At 42.3% G+C, this 15,445-nt stretch overlaps 2 protein-coding genes across 6 annotated transcripts in view; one reads left to right on the plus strand and one right to left on the minus strand.

Annotated features, from left to right (window-relative positions):
• CFAP44 (cilia and flagella associated protein 44) overlaps window positions 1–1,929 on the plus strand; it is a 45,341-nt gene extending 43,412 nt beyond the window's left edge. The window contains exons 34-35 of one of the 2 annotated variants that reach the window (XM_079973255.1): window positions 590–724; window positions 1,115–1,929. In XM_079973255.1, coding sequence (XP_079829381.1) covers window positions 590–724; window positions 1,115–1,300 — 321 coding nt within the window. In that variant the 3' untranslated portion in view covers window positions 1,301–1,929. Of the gene's footprint in view, window positions 1–589; window positions 726–1,114 lie in introns of those variants that run through there. The other variant, XM_079973256.1, reaches the window with a different exon arrangement.
• A 373-nt stretch (window positions 1,930–2,302) lies between these two features.
• BOC (BOC cell adhesion associated, oncogene regulated) overlaps window positions 2,303–15,445 on the minus strand; it is an 85,796-nt gene continuing 72,653 nt past the window's right edge. For 3 of the 4 annotated variants that reach the window (XM_079973419.1, XM_079973420.1, XM_079973418.1), the window contains 11 exons: window positions 13,963–14,122; window positions 13,626–13,736; window positions 12,508–12,714; window positions 11,154–11,335; window positions 9,132–9,237; window positions 7,990–8,112; window positions 7,071–7,292; window positions 6,434–6,660; window positions 5,480–5,550; window positions 4,530–4,720; window positions 2,303–2,975 (listed from right to left, as the gene is read on the minus strand). In XM_079973419.1, the coding sequence (XP_079829545.1) occupies window positions 2,794–2,975; window positions 4,530–4,720; window positions 5,480–5,550; window positions 6,434–6,660; window positions 7,071–7,292; window positions 7,990–8,112; window positions 9,132–9,237; window positions 11,154–11,335; window positions 12,508–12,714; window positions 13,626–13,736; window positions 13,963–14,122 (1,782 nt within the window). In that variant the 3' untranslated portion in view covers window positions 2,303–2,793. The remainder of the gene's footprint in view (window positions 2,976–4,529; window positions 4,721–5,479; window positions 5,551–6,433; window positions 6,661–7,070; window positions 7,293–7,989; window positions 8,113–9,131; window positions 9,238–11,153; window positions 11,336–12,507; window positions 12,715–13,625; window positions 13,737–13,962; window positions 14,123–15,445) is intronic. The other variant, XM_079973421.1, reaches the window with a different exon arrangement.

Raw genomic sequence — 15,445 nt, forward strand, 5'->3', positions numbered from 1 at the left:
GTTTGCAGAAACACATGTCATTCTCTTTATCAGATGCCAACAGGTTTTTTGTGGCTTTGAATGAGGTTTGTTGGAACTAATCAGAAACATGGTGAATTGCTAACCCAGGAACTCCTCTACTGCAGAGATTAAGAGAGACGGAGTTTATATGCAAAACTCCAGGCCCTCAAATCTAGGATTTGTAATTCGAGTGTAATCACAAGCACTTGCAAGGTTCCTTACTTACTGCTGTTATTTTCTATGCACAAGTAGAGTGTGATAGCCCAGCTAATGTCCAGAGGGCCAATAATTTATCCAGGGCAGTGAGAGCCAGAGGACAGTAGGAGCCAGTTTTGCTAAGGCAATGCTTCTGTTAACTCAAAACTGCTAATGGGGATGAATTTTGTTTTCGGCTAGTATGCAAAAAACTGATGACAGCCAAGGTTAAACAGCTCTTCAAGCCATGTGTCCCTCTTCTCCCCGTCCTCCCCCCGTTGTTCTTTGACCTGTTGGCTGCTATTACTCTGGCTCTGTAGGTCCCAGACCATGGCATTCCCATAGTTCTGCTTTCATATTTTTATCACTCCAGCAAATCTTTGCTCTGTTGCAGGATAAAATTGTTGACCTGCGTCAAGAGTTGATGATGGTGACACAAGAAAATACTGGCAAACTGAAGCAAATGAACACATTTTGTATGGAGAAGATGACACTTGAAACTAAGTTGGACGCACTACAGAATAACCTGGTATGTGCTGCTTTGATCACTTGTTCCTGACTAGCAAGCCAAATAAAAAAAAATTTCGGGCTGCTTTAGAGGTTATAACTGTAAACTGACCCTACTAGCTTCTGTTCTACCTAGGGAGGGTGTTATTCATGTTCCTCAATAACCTGACCCACATTTTCTCTCTGGTTTATTCATCGTATTGAATGTGTGCCTGCATTTAAACCACATTGGGTGAGAGGAATGACACAAACCAATCACCAGAGAAAGTAATTTGCCCAGCATCAAGAAGGGAGTGAGCTCCTTGGTAGTATTACGATCAAAAGTGTTGTAAGTGTTCTGTACCTGGAGTCTATAAGTAATGTCATTGTTTCGTCTGTGATTGAGGGCAGTTTTTGGCTTTTGTTTCTTCAGGGAGCAGAATTCCAAGGGCCTCGCAAATCAGATATTGAGGAGAAGGAGAAGCTGATTGCATTGGTCCAGTTACAAGCCCAAGAAGCTGAGGTCCTGAAAGAAGAAATCACTCTCCTAAGCAGGAAGGATGGCCGCATCTTTCCACCATCTCAGCCTGGATATCCTCAAGGTGGGATGCTGGATTAAATCCTTTTCATGTCGTTCCCTTGTTCTCATTTTTTATGCATATCAACCCTACTGCATGAGAATAATTAGCAAGCTAGCCCTTGAGATTTAAGTTTCATATGATGTATCCTGGTCTTAAAGCTCTTCCCCTTTTGGTGGAAATTCTGGACCTTTTAATAGCATAGGCCAGGCAGAATGTTGAAACTTTTCCTTGCCTTCAGTGATTTGATACATTGACGGAGTTGCAGCTCTTGAATTTGTCTTTCATATGGCTGCTAAAGGCACAAGAGGCACTATTAAGAAAATAGTAGCAACCCCATCTATCTTTTTTACTTACTGTACCCCGTTGGCTTTGGGCACATGGGGACATGGTGTTGGTCAACCCAGGCAGCCTGGCCAAATGGTCATGGTTGATGAAGGCCGACATCTGGAGGGCACAATTAACTATGCTGTCTTAAAGTCTTCAAATAGATGTTTTACTTCCTGATCCAAATATATGCAAGATCAGGCACAATGGATATACAGCCTTGTCCTCCTAATTGGGCAATTAGTATCTTGATGCAGATGTGTCTCCATATCTGTACTTTCAACCTGGAACTGTGTTGTTGATAAATACTTATGAGATTGACAATAAAATCTGAGTCAATATAGCAATTGTTCTGATGTCCTCATTCAGCCCTGGAGCTGTTCACCTTATACTTTGTACTGAACTCAGCATTGCTTCAAATGATGTGCTTTCTGCTCCAGTAGATATTCATGATGCTTAATGAAATGGTTATAGGTAAAAACCATGTCCTAGATGACTCATCTTCCTATAGACTAGAAGCTGATCACATTAATACCCCTAAATTTGCACTGAAACCAGAAGCTTAAAATGTTTCATTTTGAGTGCTAAACTTTCTTCCTTAGTGTTGTCCATGATCTTAATGAGGTGTGTGTTTGTTGAAAAATAAATGCTAAGCGGACTGTAACATGAGGAAAGGAGGCTTTACCTAAGTATAAGGAACCTAAATAAAAGTTCAGTCAAAGGGAAGAAACAGTCTTTATTTACTTGATGAAGCATGGCATTGGATTCATTATATAGGCACACTATCACAGAATCTGTGCTTGTATATATTGCTTGTTAATGCAGATAAATATGGTACCTACTTTATATCTGTTTTCCTTTAGCATTCTGCAATGAGATTCCTCCTGCTGGGAGGCAAGTAAAGACCCTTTCCCATAATCTCACCATTTAGAGACACCTTCTTGCAGCTGGAGAATGCAGCTCTTGCCCTTGTGCTTATTCTGTTGCTGAGAGTAGGAAGCTGCCTTTTCCAAGTCGTGATCTGATGGAAGTACATGCTGTTGCCTCAGTTTATCACCTCTTGCGCATGATGCCATTTCTTTCAGCGTAATTATAGAAGGCAGATACACATCTATTTACAAGTGCATAAATATATAAATAGAGATGTAATACAAAAATAAATAACCCTTTTTCTGTTTAGAATAGTCTTTGTAAGGCAATTAGTTCCCTAACTGGTGCCAGGAAGTGTCTCTAAGGGAACATGCAGCGGCAGGCTGTTCAGATGCTTCTCTGTGCTTCCGGCCAAGCAAGTGTCCACTGTGTTTGGGGGCCACACTTGTCGTTCATCTTGGCAGAAATCTGTCCTCTCTACGTCTTCAACTGGTACTAGACCAAGGCAGCAGGCAGAATCTGGGAAGACAAGGAAGGACAATGAAAGCGTGTCCTTGGTCAGATACCACTATTCTTCAAAACACTTTGAAAGAAATTCACTATGAAAATCCAAAAGAGCTTAAACCCCTGTTCTGGAGATCTTCCAGAAGGGTTACTACAATTTGTCAGATAGCAAGCTATGATTGTATTACTGAAAATATAAAAAAAATGAAGTGACATATACTGAAATGCTAAGAGTTTCTAGTAAAAGTGATGCCAGTGGAAAATGTCTGCAAATTCTGCCAGTTACTGATAAATTCTCAAAAATCACCAATTAATGACAAGTTTCTACTCTGATTTATTCCATTTGCCAGCAAAAGGCATATTAGTAAATGCCAAGTAAGCCTTTGGTAATGGCTTTTGACATTTCAGACCTGAGCTACACTGTTATTTCATGCAGTCATTTCTGTTAAAGGTAAAGGTAAAGGTACCCCTGCCCGTACGGGCCAGTCTTGACAGACTCTGGGGTTGTGCGCCCATCTCACTTAAGAGGCCAGGGGCCAGCACTGTCCAGAGACACTTCCGGGTCACGTGGCCAGCGTGACATCGCTGCTCTGGCCAGAGCCAGAGCCAGAGCCAGAGCCGCACACGGAAACGCCGTTTACCTTCCCGCTGGTAAGCGGTCCCTATTTATCTACTTGCACCCGGAGGTGCTTTCAAACTGCTAGGTTGGCAGGCGCTGGGACCGAGCAGCGGGAGCGCACCCCGCCGCAGGGATTCGAACCGCCGACCTTTCGATCGGCAAGCCCTAGGCGCTGAGGCTTTAACCCACAGCGCACTAACACAAAAATGATTGTGTGAAAGAAGCCTGCATTAGTATAAAATACTTGACATTTTCCAAATCAAAATTCACTCTCTGACATTTACTAAAATTGATATAGATGCTTGCAGTTTTGGGTTGGAAGCACAGCAATGTCATTGGAAAGTTGAATATGCTCCAGTTGGATATATTGGATCTATCTTTCTAGGCCGTATATTTCAAATGCTTGAACATTAGTTTCTGTATATGCCACCATATATAACTTGCAAATAATGCAGAACTTTAACTGAATAGAAAGTCCATGACTACCATTCTCTCTGCTTTTCACATCAAGGTCCTGCCCTAGATTTAGAAATATTATTATTATTATTATTATTATTATTATTATTATTATTATTAATAATAATTTATTATTTATACCCCACCCATCTGGCTGGGCTTCCCCAGCCACTCTGGGCGGCTTCCAAAAAATATTAAAATACTATAATACATCAAACGTTAAAAGCTTCCCTAAACAGGGCTGCCTTCAGATGTTTTCTAAAGGTCTGGTACTTGTTGTTCTCTTCTGGTGGGAGGGCGTTCCACAGGGCGTTCCACAGGGCAGGCGCCACTACCGAGAAGGCCCTCTGCCTGGTTCCCTGTAACTTAGCTTCTCGCAGTGAGGGAACCGCCAGAAGGCCCTCGGCGCTGAAAGCAGCAACTTTCCTCCAAAGGTTAATGCATAGCAAGCAACAGGAGCAAAAATATCCTTTCATGGTTTATGTCCCACTGACCTGTATGGAAGACAGGATCCTTCATGATTTCCTTAGTGGAGTTGCCCATTTTGCCTGGCGGCACAGAGTGACACAGGTCAAGGTATTGTTCACGATGATGGCAATTGTCATGTTGCTGAAGCAGCTGGTGTGTGGAGTCATCTGGAAGCCCATAGAGAAAAGAATTCTGATCTGGTCCAGGACTAGGTGACCTAAGTTGCAGAGAAAAAGCAATTTGAGGACATCATCTTCAATTATCCTCTGATTAACTTCCTCATATACAAAATTGAAGAAACTGAAAAAGGACACAGTTTGGCAGAATTCATACGTTCATTTCCATGCTCATTGTTCTAGGTTCCAGTAGGATATAATCTTACACAACAATATAGTATGCAATTTCAATTGTGTTGTGATTACTGAGCATTACATTTCACAGAGGTTATCAAGAGGATGAGGTTGCCATGTATTTTGGAGCAGACAGTGACTAGGTATGATAGGTGATTGATTTTGGTGGGTTACGGTAGGGTTAACTGGGTTGGGTAACGATCATGAGCTATGACAAAGGCAGGAGAGCAGAATTGTGGGGCTATATCTCACTAAATTGGTGATACATGATAATTACCTATTAGGTCATTAATCTGATTCTGAGATGTTCTTTAATCTGCACTGAGCCTATACACACACAGGCCTGCTACCATAAAATAAATTTGTTTGTCTGCCTCAGTTTAAAAGCAATTAGTGAATCAGTCCTATTGTGCCATCAGTACCATGAAATTAAAGGACTTCCGATTTCACTTCTATAAAACTTTAAGGGAACAGATTGCCAAATAAAACGTGGTATGAGCTTTGATTTTTTACAGCCCTAATGAAAATAATCTTGCATGACAGAAATGCTGACATAAGAGGCATTTCCATCATTTCTGTGACATTATATTGCCATTACACATGAAGCCTGATAGCTAGAGCCATACCTCTGGTGTTCAGCTGGAATATTTCCATTTTGCAGCACCCTCCCTTGCAGAAACGCATTGGTTCCATTCTGCTGAGAATAAAAAAATAAGTTAGAAAAAGAAAAATTTAGAAGATAATTAAAGTGTCTAGATTCTAAAGCCAATGCATGGGATTATGCCAAAGGAGTTCAGCTTTAGATATTCAGAACCATTACTGCTTCTAGGATTATAAAAACTGAGCTGCTTTAGGGAACTGGACTCTACATTGACCCAGAACCATAGGATTACTGCTTCTCTGGGCCTTTGCATACAAATGGCTTCTGAAACCTGTTTCTATAGCCGTGGGGAATTTATGTACTGCATTTTAAAGGATGTGATGCTTTAAAAGGTTCATTAATAACCAGTTAGATGCTCAAATGCTATTTATTCTGTCATATTCAGAATCTATAGGTTCAAAATTTTCCGCTTGTCCAAAAGACCTAAAAAAAAGACTGACCTCTCCAGGTTTACATTCTGGGAGGAAGGCTTATAACACCTTTGCATCTGCCCCCAGAGGCTGTGGTTGTAAGGAACACTGGCAACAGTCCAGTGAAGAAACCGTGGCATATGAGGAACTTAACATCTGACTGATTCAGCCGCCATTTCCAAATGTGACGATTCAGCTGCAGAGTGGCAACTGGAACAGTGGACGCTAGGGGAAAGCTTATATAAATAGTATAGCTGCCCTGCCATAATTTATTGCATTTTAAATATATTGTAAGTCAAGCTGAAAACTTTGGTTAGTCAGCAGGGTATATAATATCTAAATAAATTTTAGTCTAGGAACTGAAGATTCTGGCAAAGCATTTTCCTTCCTCTTCTGCCTCCTGAGGCAGAAACAGAACACTAGGCATTGGGCGTTGCAATGAGCCATTATTCAGGGCAAGGAGATAAAGAAGTCACTCAACACCCCCTGCTGTTGCTAAATATATTTACCTGTTGAACCTCATCTGGGCTGTAATCCTGTGACTTTGCGCTGGGATATCCAATTGTAGCTGAGGGGAAATGGCCATTGGCTCCCTGGTGTGCTGGCAGATGCACGCCATTCGCATAACGCAGCCCATTAGCTCGAGGAGTGGAGACCCCTTGCAGGGGAACCATGGTGTACTGGCAAGAGGACACCAGCAGCCCTGCACCAGGAAAACCCAGATCTATGCTCTGCTCTGAAATGACAAAATAATATACATGTTAAAGACTGAACACAGACATAACATGAGCTGCTGCCATAACTGGAAACACTGCAGACAATAGCCATTGGGGAAGAGAAAGAAAACAGGAAAAAACATTCTGAGGACAGCATAGAATATCTTTGGGCCTTGGTTATGAGTGGGCTTTTGAAGGCCACAGAGCCAATTCAGACAGTTATGTTCATGAAATGACTTTGGGAAGTCAGAATTTAATCACATGCACATGTAAAGTTATTTGAGGATGAGTTATTCACGCAACATTTCCTGTGAATAGGAATATAATGAAATTGGGTTGGTTTCCCTTATAGCCCATAACCTCCAGTCAAAGTTGTGTGTGTGTGCCCTTTGTTTCAGAGTTACAGGTACCTTTTGTTAAAGTCACTTACTCTGCTTGGACCAAGCCCTCCAAAGGCAAAATGGAATGAATGCCACAATGATGAGAACGATGGAGCCCAGCACCACCCCTACAATCAAGTATGGCAGATCACTGGAGCGAGCCACCATGGCCCCTGCCCCTAAGAAATTATGGCCACTGTTGGGTTGGGGGTGATGTATCGTAGATACTGTAGATGGTGGGAGGTGACCAGGCACTCCTGCAGATTTGCGAGCTTCAAGAGAAAGAAAAGCATAGTTAAGATCTTTACACAGCCTCCATGCCCACCCCAGTCTTTCAATATCAACATGGTTCTCTCAATGTATTATTATTAAATTTCTACACCATCCTTCATCCAAGGATCACATAAAAATGCATAACGTAGTAATAAACAAAATACCCCCCCCCCCAATTTAAAAAGCCATAGCCTGTTGAAGCAGTCAAAGGCCTGCAAAAAGAGAAACGTTTTTCCTAGCACCTAAAGATATGTAGCGAAGGTGCAAGGCAGCCTCCAGCTTCTTCATAGTTTATGAACCTAGTTTGGATTCATTGCTCAGCCCATTTTTGCCTCTTGCTCTGCCCAATGCTGGCACTTGGCCGCCATAAGATGGCTCAGAAGGGAATGGGAGGAAAAAGGTTCCCCACTCCTGACTTACTGCATAATATCCAGTTGGGTCACTTTTTTCACCAATGGGGGGGACTTATACCTATCCTTCAAATTCTGCAGTTAATGAATGAATTTTTATCACCAGAACTCCCCCCCTTTCCTTAGTTTCATATCATTTGCTCTCCTAATCAGTTTCTCACACGTATCTTACAATCACCCATGGATAATATATTTCTAAACTTCCTGATCTCTTCACAAGCTTATTCATATTGCAAAGTGGAGGAGGAGCATCTGAGACACCTGAATATAGCGTTGGACTAGTTACCTTTGGTTTCACACATCATCACATTACTGAATTCACTCTCCCCACCCTCGTTGAAGCACTGCATCTTAATGTCATATGAAGTCTCTGGCTGGAGGTGGCTGATAGAATGCCAGTACCGGTCACCTGAATAGGAAGCAACATACACACAAGTGTCACTTTCCTTTTATTCACACCTCTATCCCAATGCCATAAACGGATCACTGTATTATCACACAGCAATATAGACATGGGACAGTTAACAGCAAACACAATTCCCACCCCCCCCCCACTTGCTGGGAAATGCCTATTATTATTATTTCAATTTATATACCACCCTTTATCAAAAGATCCAAGGGTGGTGTACAACTTTAACAACACATTTCAGAGCACCAATCATAAAAATAATAAAAATCATTACAATAGACAGCATAATAAAACAATCATAATAACAAGTCATAGATTATTTAATAGTCAAAGGCCTGGTTGAAGAGGAATGCTTTTGCCTGGCGCCTAAAGACATGTAATGAAGGTGCCAGGCGAGCCTCTCTGGGGAGAGCATTCCACAGGTGGGGAGCTACCACAGGAAAGGCCCGTTCTTGTGTTGCCACCTTCTGAACCTCTCTGGGAGGGGGACATAGTACTGAAAGGGCTTCTGTATCGCTGTGACTAGTCAGAAGTACAGTAGCTGAATCTTCACACCACCCAGCCAAGAGGCCTTTCCTCTCAACGCAAATGATTTGTTTATTATATTTACATCCTTCTGTTGTTCCAAGGAGCTCAATGGCTCCCCATCTCCATTTTATCTTCACAGGAACCCAGTGAGTCACCCAGACAGCTTCAACTGAGAAGCCCTTTTCATAAAAACACTTTGCAGTGGGGGACTCAGAACACTCTTTTTTCCCCTTTTTTTTTTGTCCCAAAGATTTCCTTGCAAAAAGTTGCTCTTTTAAAGTTGGAGCGCAACAAATGGCAATTTGGGTTTTACGCAGATTGGCGAGTTTTCATGAGGAAAGCTCCAGGGCAAAAAAGGGCACTTGGATATGGAGCTTTAAAGTGCAGACTGTGCCTTGGGAAAAGGGCAGAAAAGGTAAGTGTGGATAGGCCCTCAGTAGACTATTTGGTGCAATTAACATTTGGGATCCAACCAGCTGGTGTACCCTTACCTTCTACCGTATCCCTCTTGTAATCACTGTCATTGTCACTGTCAGTTGGTCGATAATAGATGTAAAAACCGTGAATTGGAGTATTGTTATTGCTGGCTGAAATGTACTATAGAAAGGAGCAAAAGGCAGAAATTAACAAAAGAAGAAGAAGAGTTTGGATTTGATATCCCGCATTATCACTACCCGAAGGGAGTCTCAAAGTGGCTCACATTCTCCTTTCCTTTCCTCCCCCACAACAAACACTCTGTGAGGTGAGTGGGGCTGAGAGACTTCAGAGAAGTGTGATTAGCCAAGGTCACCCAGCAGCTGCATGTGGAGGAGCGGGGAATCAAACCCAGTTCCCCAGATTATGAGTCCACTGCTCTTAACCACTACACCACAAAAGTGTTAGTGTTCATTGCAGAGGCAGAGAATAAGGCAGGACTGGGCAGACTTCTGGACTGTGGGATTTATTTCAGTGTGTATTGGAACACCAAGATCTGACAACAGCAAAATAATGGTAATGAGTGGAGCCAAGTGCAAAATGTATTTGTGAAGGTTTTTTAAGGAATAGAGCATTGTTCAGCTTCAGTATTGCGATCCTCAGTAGAGCTGAACCCAAATATTTTGCACAAGGTACACTTTGATGTTCTCTCTCATCATATGATGAATTGAACTATATATCTTGTTCTTTCAGCCCTGAACACTGTTATTTGGCAGGTGAGGGAAAAAGTTTAAAAAATCCATTATGATAGCATAGGATATGATAGCACTATAATTATCACTGTGATAGAACTCCTACTTTCACCAAAAAGAGAGTTATGGCCCTAGGGACAAGTTGCTGGGTATGTCGTCTCTCTAGTGGAAGATATGGGGGGGCGGGGCGGGCGGGAATATCCAGCAATTTGTGCCTACAACCTATTGCTGTCTTGATGGTTAAAACAGGAGTTCTCAAAACTGTAGGGCAGATACATGGTCTTAAAGAAGGCCACTATTTCTCACTGTCAATCTTCAGCTCACTACTCATTTTGTACTGCATATGAGCAGAGATACATCAAGCCCAGTACAGTCAATACTAATCGGCAGTATATCACTACCAGTTTTATTTCCTAGCCCTGCCACTTGAAATCGTTAGTGGATGATGTCAGGGATTTACCCAGAGACTGTCATATATGCATGCAAAATACCAGGCAAGTGTTCTACCATTAAGCTACATAGAAAAGGGGACCTCTTTCTACTCTTCCCCTTTTCTATGTATCTATCATTTGCCTACTCATTCCTTCTTCCTGCTGTTGTGTTCATATTAACCACTCAGAATCCATTGTTTGCAATGGATTTTCCCACAGGCAGGAAAATAGAGATGATTTGGGGCTGATGCATGAGAATCTACTAGCAATAAGAAGTTTGATAACTTTTTAAAACATTTTTAACACTGACTATTCCCAGGCATAGGATATTGCAGTAGGAGAACAGGAGAAATAATGGGAAACTTTCCCACAATTGCTACAAACTGGGGAATAAATGTACAAGCTATAAAGACACATACTTGTGTTTCAGATAGTGCACTGTCTATTTTTCTTTAGCTAAAAAAGACCACTCTGTAGAAGTTTGAGAACCTCTGTTTCAAAATGAATGCCAATATGAAAGCTATTATGTGGACTTTGCAGAGGCTGGAAAGTGCTACATGTGATGGGTGGGTATATATGAGAGGAATAATACTGCTCATTTGTGGAACTTTTAACTGAAATGCAATGAACATAAATGATCTAAGCCACAAAGTCAATAAAATCAAATGTGTGCTTGAGTATTGAAACACAGAACAGTGACACTGTAAGTGTCCAGCACAATAGAGTAGAAGAAGGGAAGCAACAGAGAAACTTAAAGTAGTGATAATTAAAATTTGGCACTAGTTAGTATCAGCAGTGTTAACAGAAATAATAAGAAATCCTGTGCAATTTTACTGAGCACATTTTGCTACAGATGAAAAAAAAATCCTGTCCTATCTTTTGAATTCTGGTCCCAGCTCCTGCCTCCCCTGCTTACCATCCACTTCAGCATGATGGTGGTCTCATTGATGGCATCCGTGAAGGTGATGTATGGCCCTGTGACAGGGCGCTCATATACACGGTTGCTGTAGCCCGATACCACATGTGGTTTAGATGGAGCACTTGGCTCGCTCTCCCCCAGTATGTTCAATGCTCGCACTCGAAATTTGTAGGATGTGCCTAGAATATGGAATGGAGAAACAATGCAGGAGAAAAGTGAGCAGACCTCTGACCTTGGTATTTTCCTTGTTCATCTCTTCCTGAAAAGTCAGACATTCCACATTAGCAGGTGGCAAAATGACATACTTCAGAGATGGTGTTTCCTGACCTAATGAACTAAGAAACAAAATAGCAGCAAAAATCTAATCTTGCTGCCCCAGACAATGACTGCTTTTTAAAAGGTTCAGGTGTTTTTTTAACCTGGTCTGAATGGTCAAGAGATCACATTTGCTACCTTACTTCAGATGCACAGAAGAGACTGAATGCTAATGTACACGCTACATGCCAACAAGTGTAAAGAACAGTTGGTCTATGGCTTTTGTCTTTGCATGAAAAGCTGCTTTAGGGTGGAAGTTTGGAGAAATGGATACAAGGACACACACAATTAACCATTTTACTTCCTGCCATTTCTTCAAAACTGTATTTGTGAAGGTAAACAAAGGCTTGAAATCTTGCAGTGAGGGAAGATACAAAGTGGGTGACTTTGTAGAGCCATAAAACTGTAGACTTGGGCATGGGCGTAGCCAGGCTTTATGTTAGAGGGGAAGAACCTCAGTTAGTTATTTTGTATTGATTTACTTGGTTGGGGGGGGGCAGCTGCCCCTCCCTGCCCTCCTTTGGCTACACCCATGGACTAGGGATGGATCCCCTGCTTAATCTAGGACACCGCCCCCACCCCCGGCAGCTTCAACTTAAATAACTCCAGCAGTGAGCCCACCATCTCCTGAGGCAATCTGTTCCACTTGAAGTGGGGAAACAGCAAGCAGGGAAAGGGTTAAACTTCCACTCACATGCACACACGTTTCTGTTCCTAACTGACCCATCTGCAGTAGCTTTCCATGTGAAAAAAAGAGAATTGTTCGGCTGCCATTAGATACATTTGCAGGTAATATGTAGTTTTGCATGGATACAGTGATTCAAAGCTTTTATTCTCAGCAGAATAATTTCAGGATTAAAGAAAGCATCTGCAGAATTTCACATTTCTCCAGAAGAGGACTATGACAACTCTGAAATGACCTTTTCTTCTTGGCGTGGGTAATGGTTTCTGTAGCAGCAGGCAAGATATGAAGCCACTATTAAGTCTTTCCAAGGACCATAGGAAGCCTATATGCTGGGAATAGAAGATCTCCTACCTTTCTCTAGTCCTGCAATTTCCACAGAGAGACGAGAAGGGTGGATGTCACTTGTGGCCAGCACCCAGTCCCCCATCTTCTTCAGTTTCTTATATTCTACTCGGAATGACTGAATGGGGAAGCCTCCATTTCCACGGGGGATCCAAGTCACATAGACAGATGTCTCAGATGCCATCGAGATGGTGGGGCGATCTGGAGCCTCGGGAGCTGTAAGGAAAAGGAGAACAACATTAGCAGATATACAACCAGTTTTAGATTGGGAAAGCTGGGCTGTAGTGAACTTTCCTTGCAACATGAAATAGTGTGCTAGAGAGAGGGAGAAGACAATTGGAGAAGGGGAGAGAAAAGGTGTTCTTGCTACCATGGTATATATTTTTATATTGTAAACCACCCAATGATCCTTGGATGAAGGGCAGTGTAGAAATTTAATTAATAGTAATAAAGGTGCACACACGGACAAGTTGGACTCGGTAAAAAGAGTCCTCTTGAAATTGCATATTTTTTCAAGGCTCCTCCCACCGTAACAATCATAATCAAATCACTGTTTGTTGAAGTGTTGCATGGAGCATGGAGCAGGCTTGTTTTCTCCTGCTCTGGAGGGCAGGACCTGAACCAATGGCTTCAAGTTACAAGGAAGGAGATTCTGACTAAACATCAGGAAGAACTTTCTGACAGTAAGAGCTGTTTGACAGTGGAACAGACTCCCTCAGAAGGTGGTGGACTCTCCTTCCTTAGAGGCTTCTAAGCAGAGGCTGGGTGACCATCTGTCATCGATGCTTTAGTTCAGATTCCTGCACTGCAGGGGATTGTACTAGGTGACCCTCAGGGTCCCTTCCAACTCTACAATTCCACGATTCTATGATTCGCTCACTATCATATTACTAGACCGTTTGTCTGATAGGTGCTTGTAGCCAGTAAAACCGACTTTGAAGAGCAACATGGCCTAATAAGGACTGGACAGAAGCAGCAGAGATAAGCAAACTCCCTCCCTGTTGCTTGTGCCAGGCTTGTCTTTTTCTCATCCACACCACCATCTTTCCTAGCTCTCCTCCCCCAAGAATAATCAGACTTCTAGAGCCAGAAAACCCTTTCTGCCGCCAGTCTGAAAGTGGCCTTACGGGACAGGCGAGTATTGTCAGATTGGTTGCTGCTCCGAGAGCTGGTACCAGGGTCATCCTTCTGAATCTGCTGCTCTTTGCTGGCTATGATATCTGGTTTGGGTCGACGTCCTAAGCAAGACAAAAATAGCAAAGATGGCATGAGATAAACTTTTAGTGTCTTATTGCTCTGAATGGTAAACTTCACCAACGTTCTGTGGCGGCTTACATTCCATGGATGTAACTGTGTCTTATTAACATTATTATTATTAACGAAAGCAAATTTCTAAATGACAAAGCCTTCAGCATCAGGACAAGGAGAGAATTTACAACTCATGGGAAAGTACTACATCTTTACCGGTCCTGAAGGTCACCATTGCTGTCTGCCCCTCTCCAGCACAGTTGTAGGCAGACATCTCCACCTCATACAAACTTCCTGGGTCCAGTTTTATTAGAGTCAGATGATGCTGGTTGGCAGGGACATCCATGACTGTCCAGCTGTCTGAAGAATTCATTACCTGTTGAAGGACAAGGAACAAGCACACCTATGAGTGGATTCAATTACCTTCACCTTATTATGGATAAAAGGGTTATTGAGCATTTTTAGCCAAAGCAAGATCTAAATAAACTTGTTGCTGGCATCTGTCTGTCTTGAGAGACAATAGAGTGCAGGGATGAAGTCAAACTGCTGTGTTAGCAGCACCCAAGTGACCTCCCCAGGGCACAAGCAAGATGGGCTGTGCAGATGATAAGACCCCTGCTCTCTCAGCCTTGCTGATGTGGTCCAAAGGAAAGCAGAGCAATATGCTTGGCACCAGGAGTTGTTGGAAGGAAGCATAGAAGGCGCCACTCAACCGTGTTAGGGACTCCATTCTGGATTTTTGTTCGGTCTACTCCTTAACCGTTTTCTCCCAAAGATATCCCACAAGGCAACAGAGGTTTAGGATCAGAGTTTTCCTTCTCTTAGATGGGCTACTTTTCCAGGCTGATAAGCCCCATCTGCTCCTCACTACAGCACAAGCAGAAATGAAGCCTAAGGAAATGCAACTGAAACAAGTGCATTACTGTATTGCTTCATTTTTTTAACCCACCTCCCCTTTCCTCCCCTTCCTTTATGTTTTTCCCAGTGTAAATTTTAGATTGGCTTGTATTCTGCAAAGTGTCATGCATACTGACAAGAGCAGTTTGGATTTGAGTAGTAATGACAACAGCAAGAATGCTATGACAAGTAAATTCTCAGAAGCATTAAGCTACTTGGCAGCATGATCTTATTAAATTGATGCCACTCAGAGGAACCCCTTTGTAATTCCATGTTGTAACAGGAAGTCCTGCTAATAGCAATTGAGAATTATAAAATAAAATTGTTTAAACATGTGTGCTGCATATATAAAATAATCACTGGCAAACTGGTATGAGATAACATAGGAATAAAGTAACACAGGAAGCTGCCTGTTATCTAGCTCATAACGGTTTACACTGGTTGGCAATGGCTCTCTCCTACCAAGAGATTCTGGGAACTACAGAACCTGGAACCTTTTGAATGCAATACAAGTACTTAACTACTGAACTACAGCCCTTCTATCTGAGTAGAAGAAGATGAAGATTATTAGCTATTTCCCAGTCCAAAAATATCCATATGACAATGAAAGAAAAGTCAGCTGCAGAGCTGTATCATCAAGAATTAGAGGGGGGAAATCAACACCCTCAAGGGAGAGAACTCCAACGTTTACTTAGCAGCTGCAAGCGACACAGGTTGTGCACCTGTGCATTTACCAAACAGTTACAGGTTGTATCCAACTGTGTCCCTCCACTCACTGCAGGCTCTTAGCTCCAGTGAAAGT

Source organism: Podarcis cretensis, assembly GCF_951804945.1.
Source record: "Podarcis cretensis genome assembly, chromosome: 4".
Taxonomy (NCBI): Eukaryota; Metazoa; Chordata; class Lepidosauria; order Squamata; family Lacertidae; genus Podarcis; species Podarcis cretensis.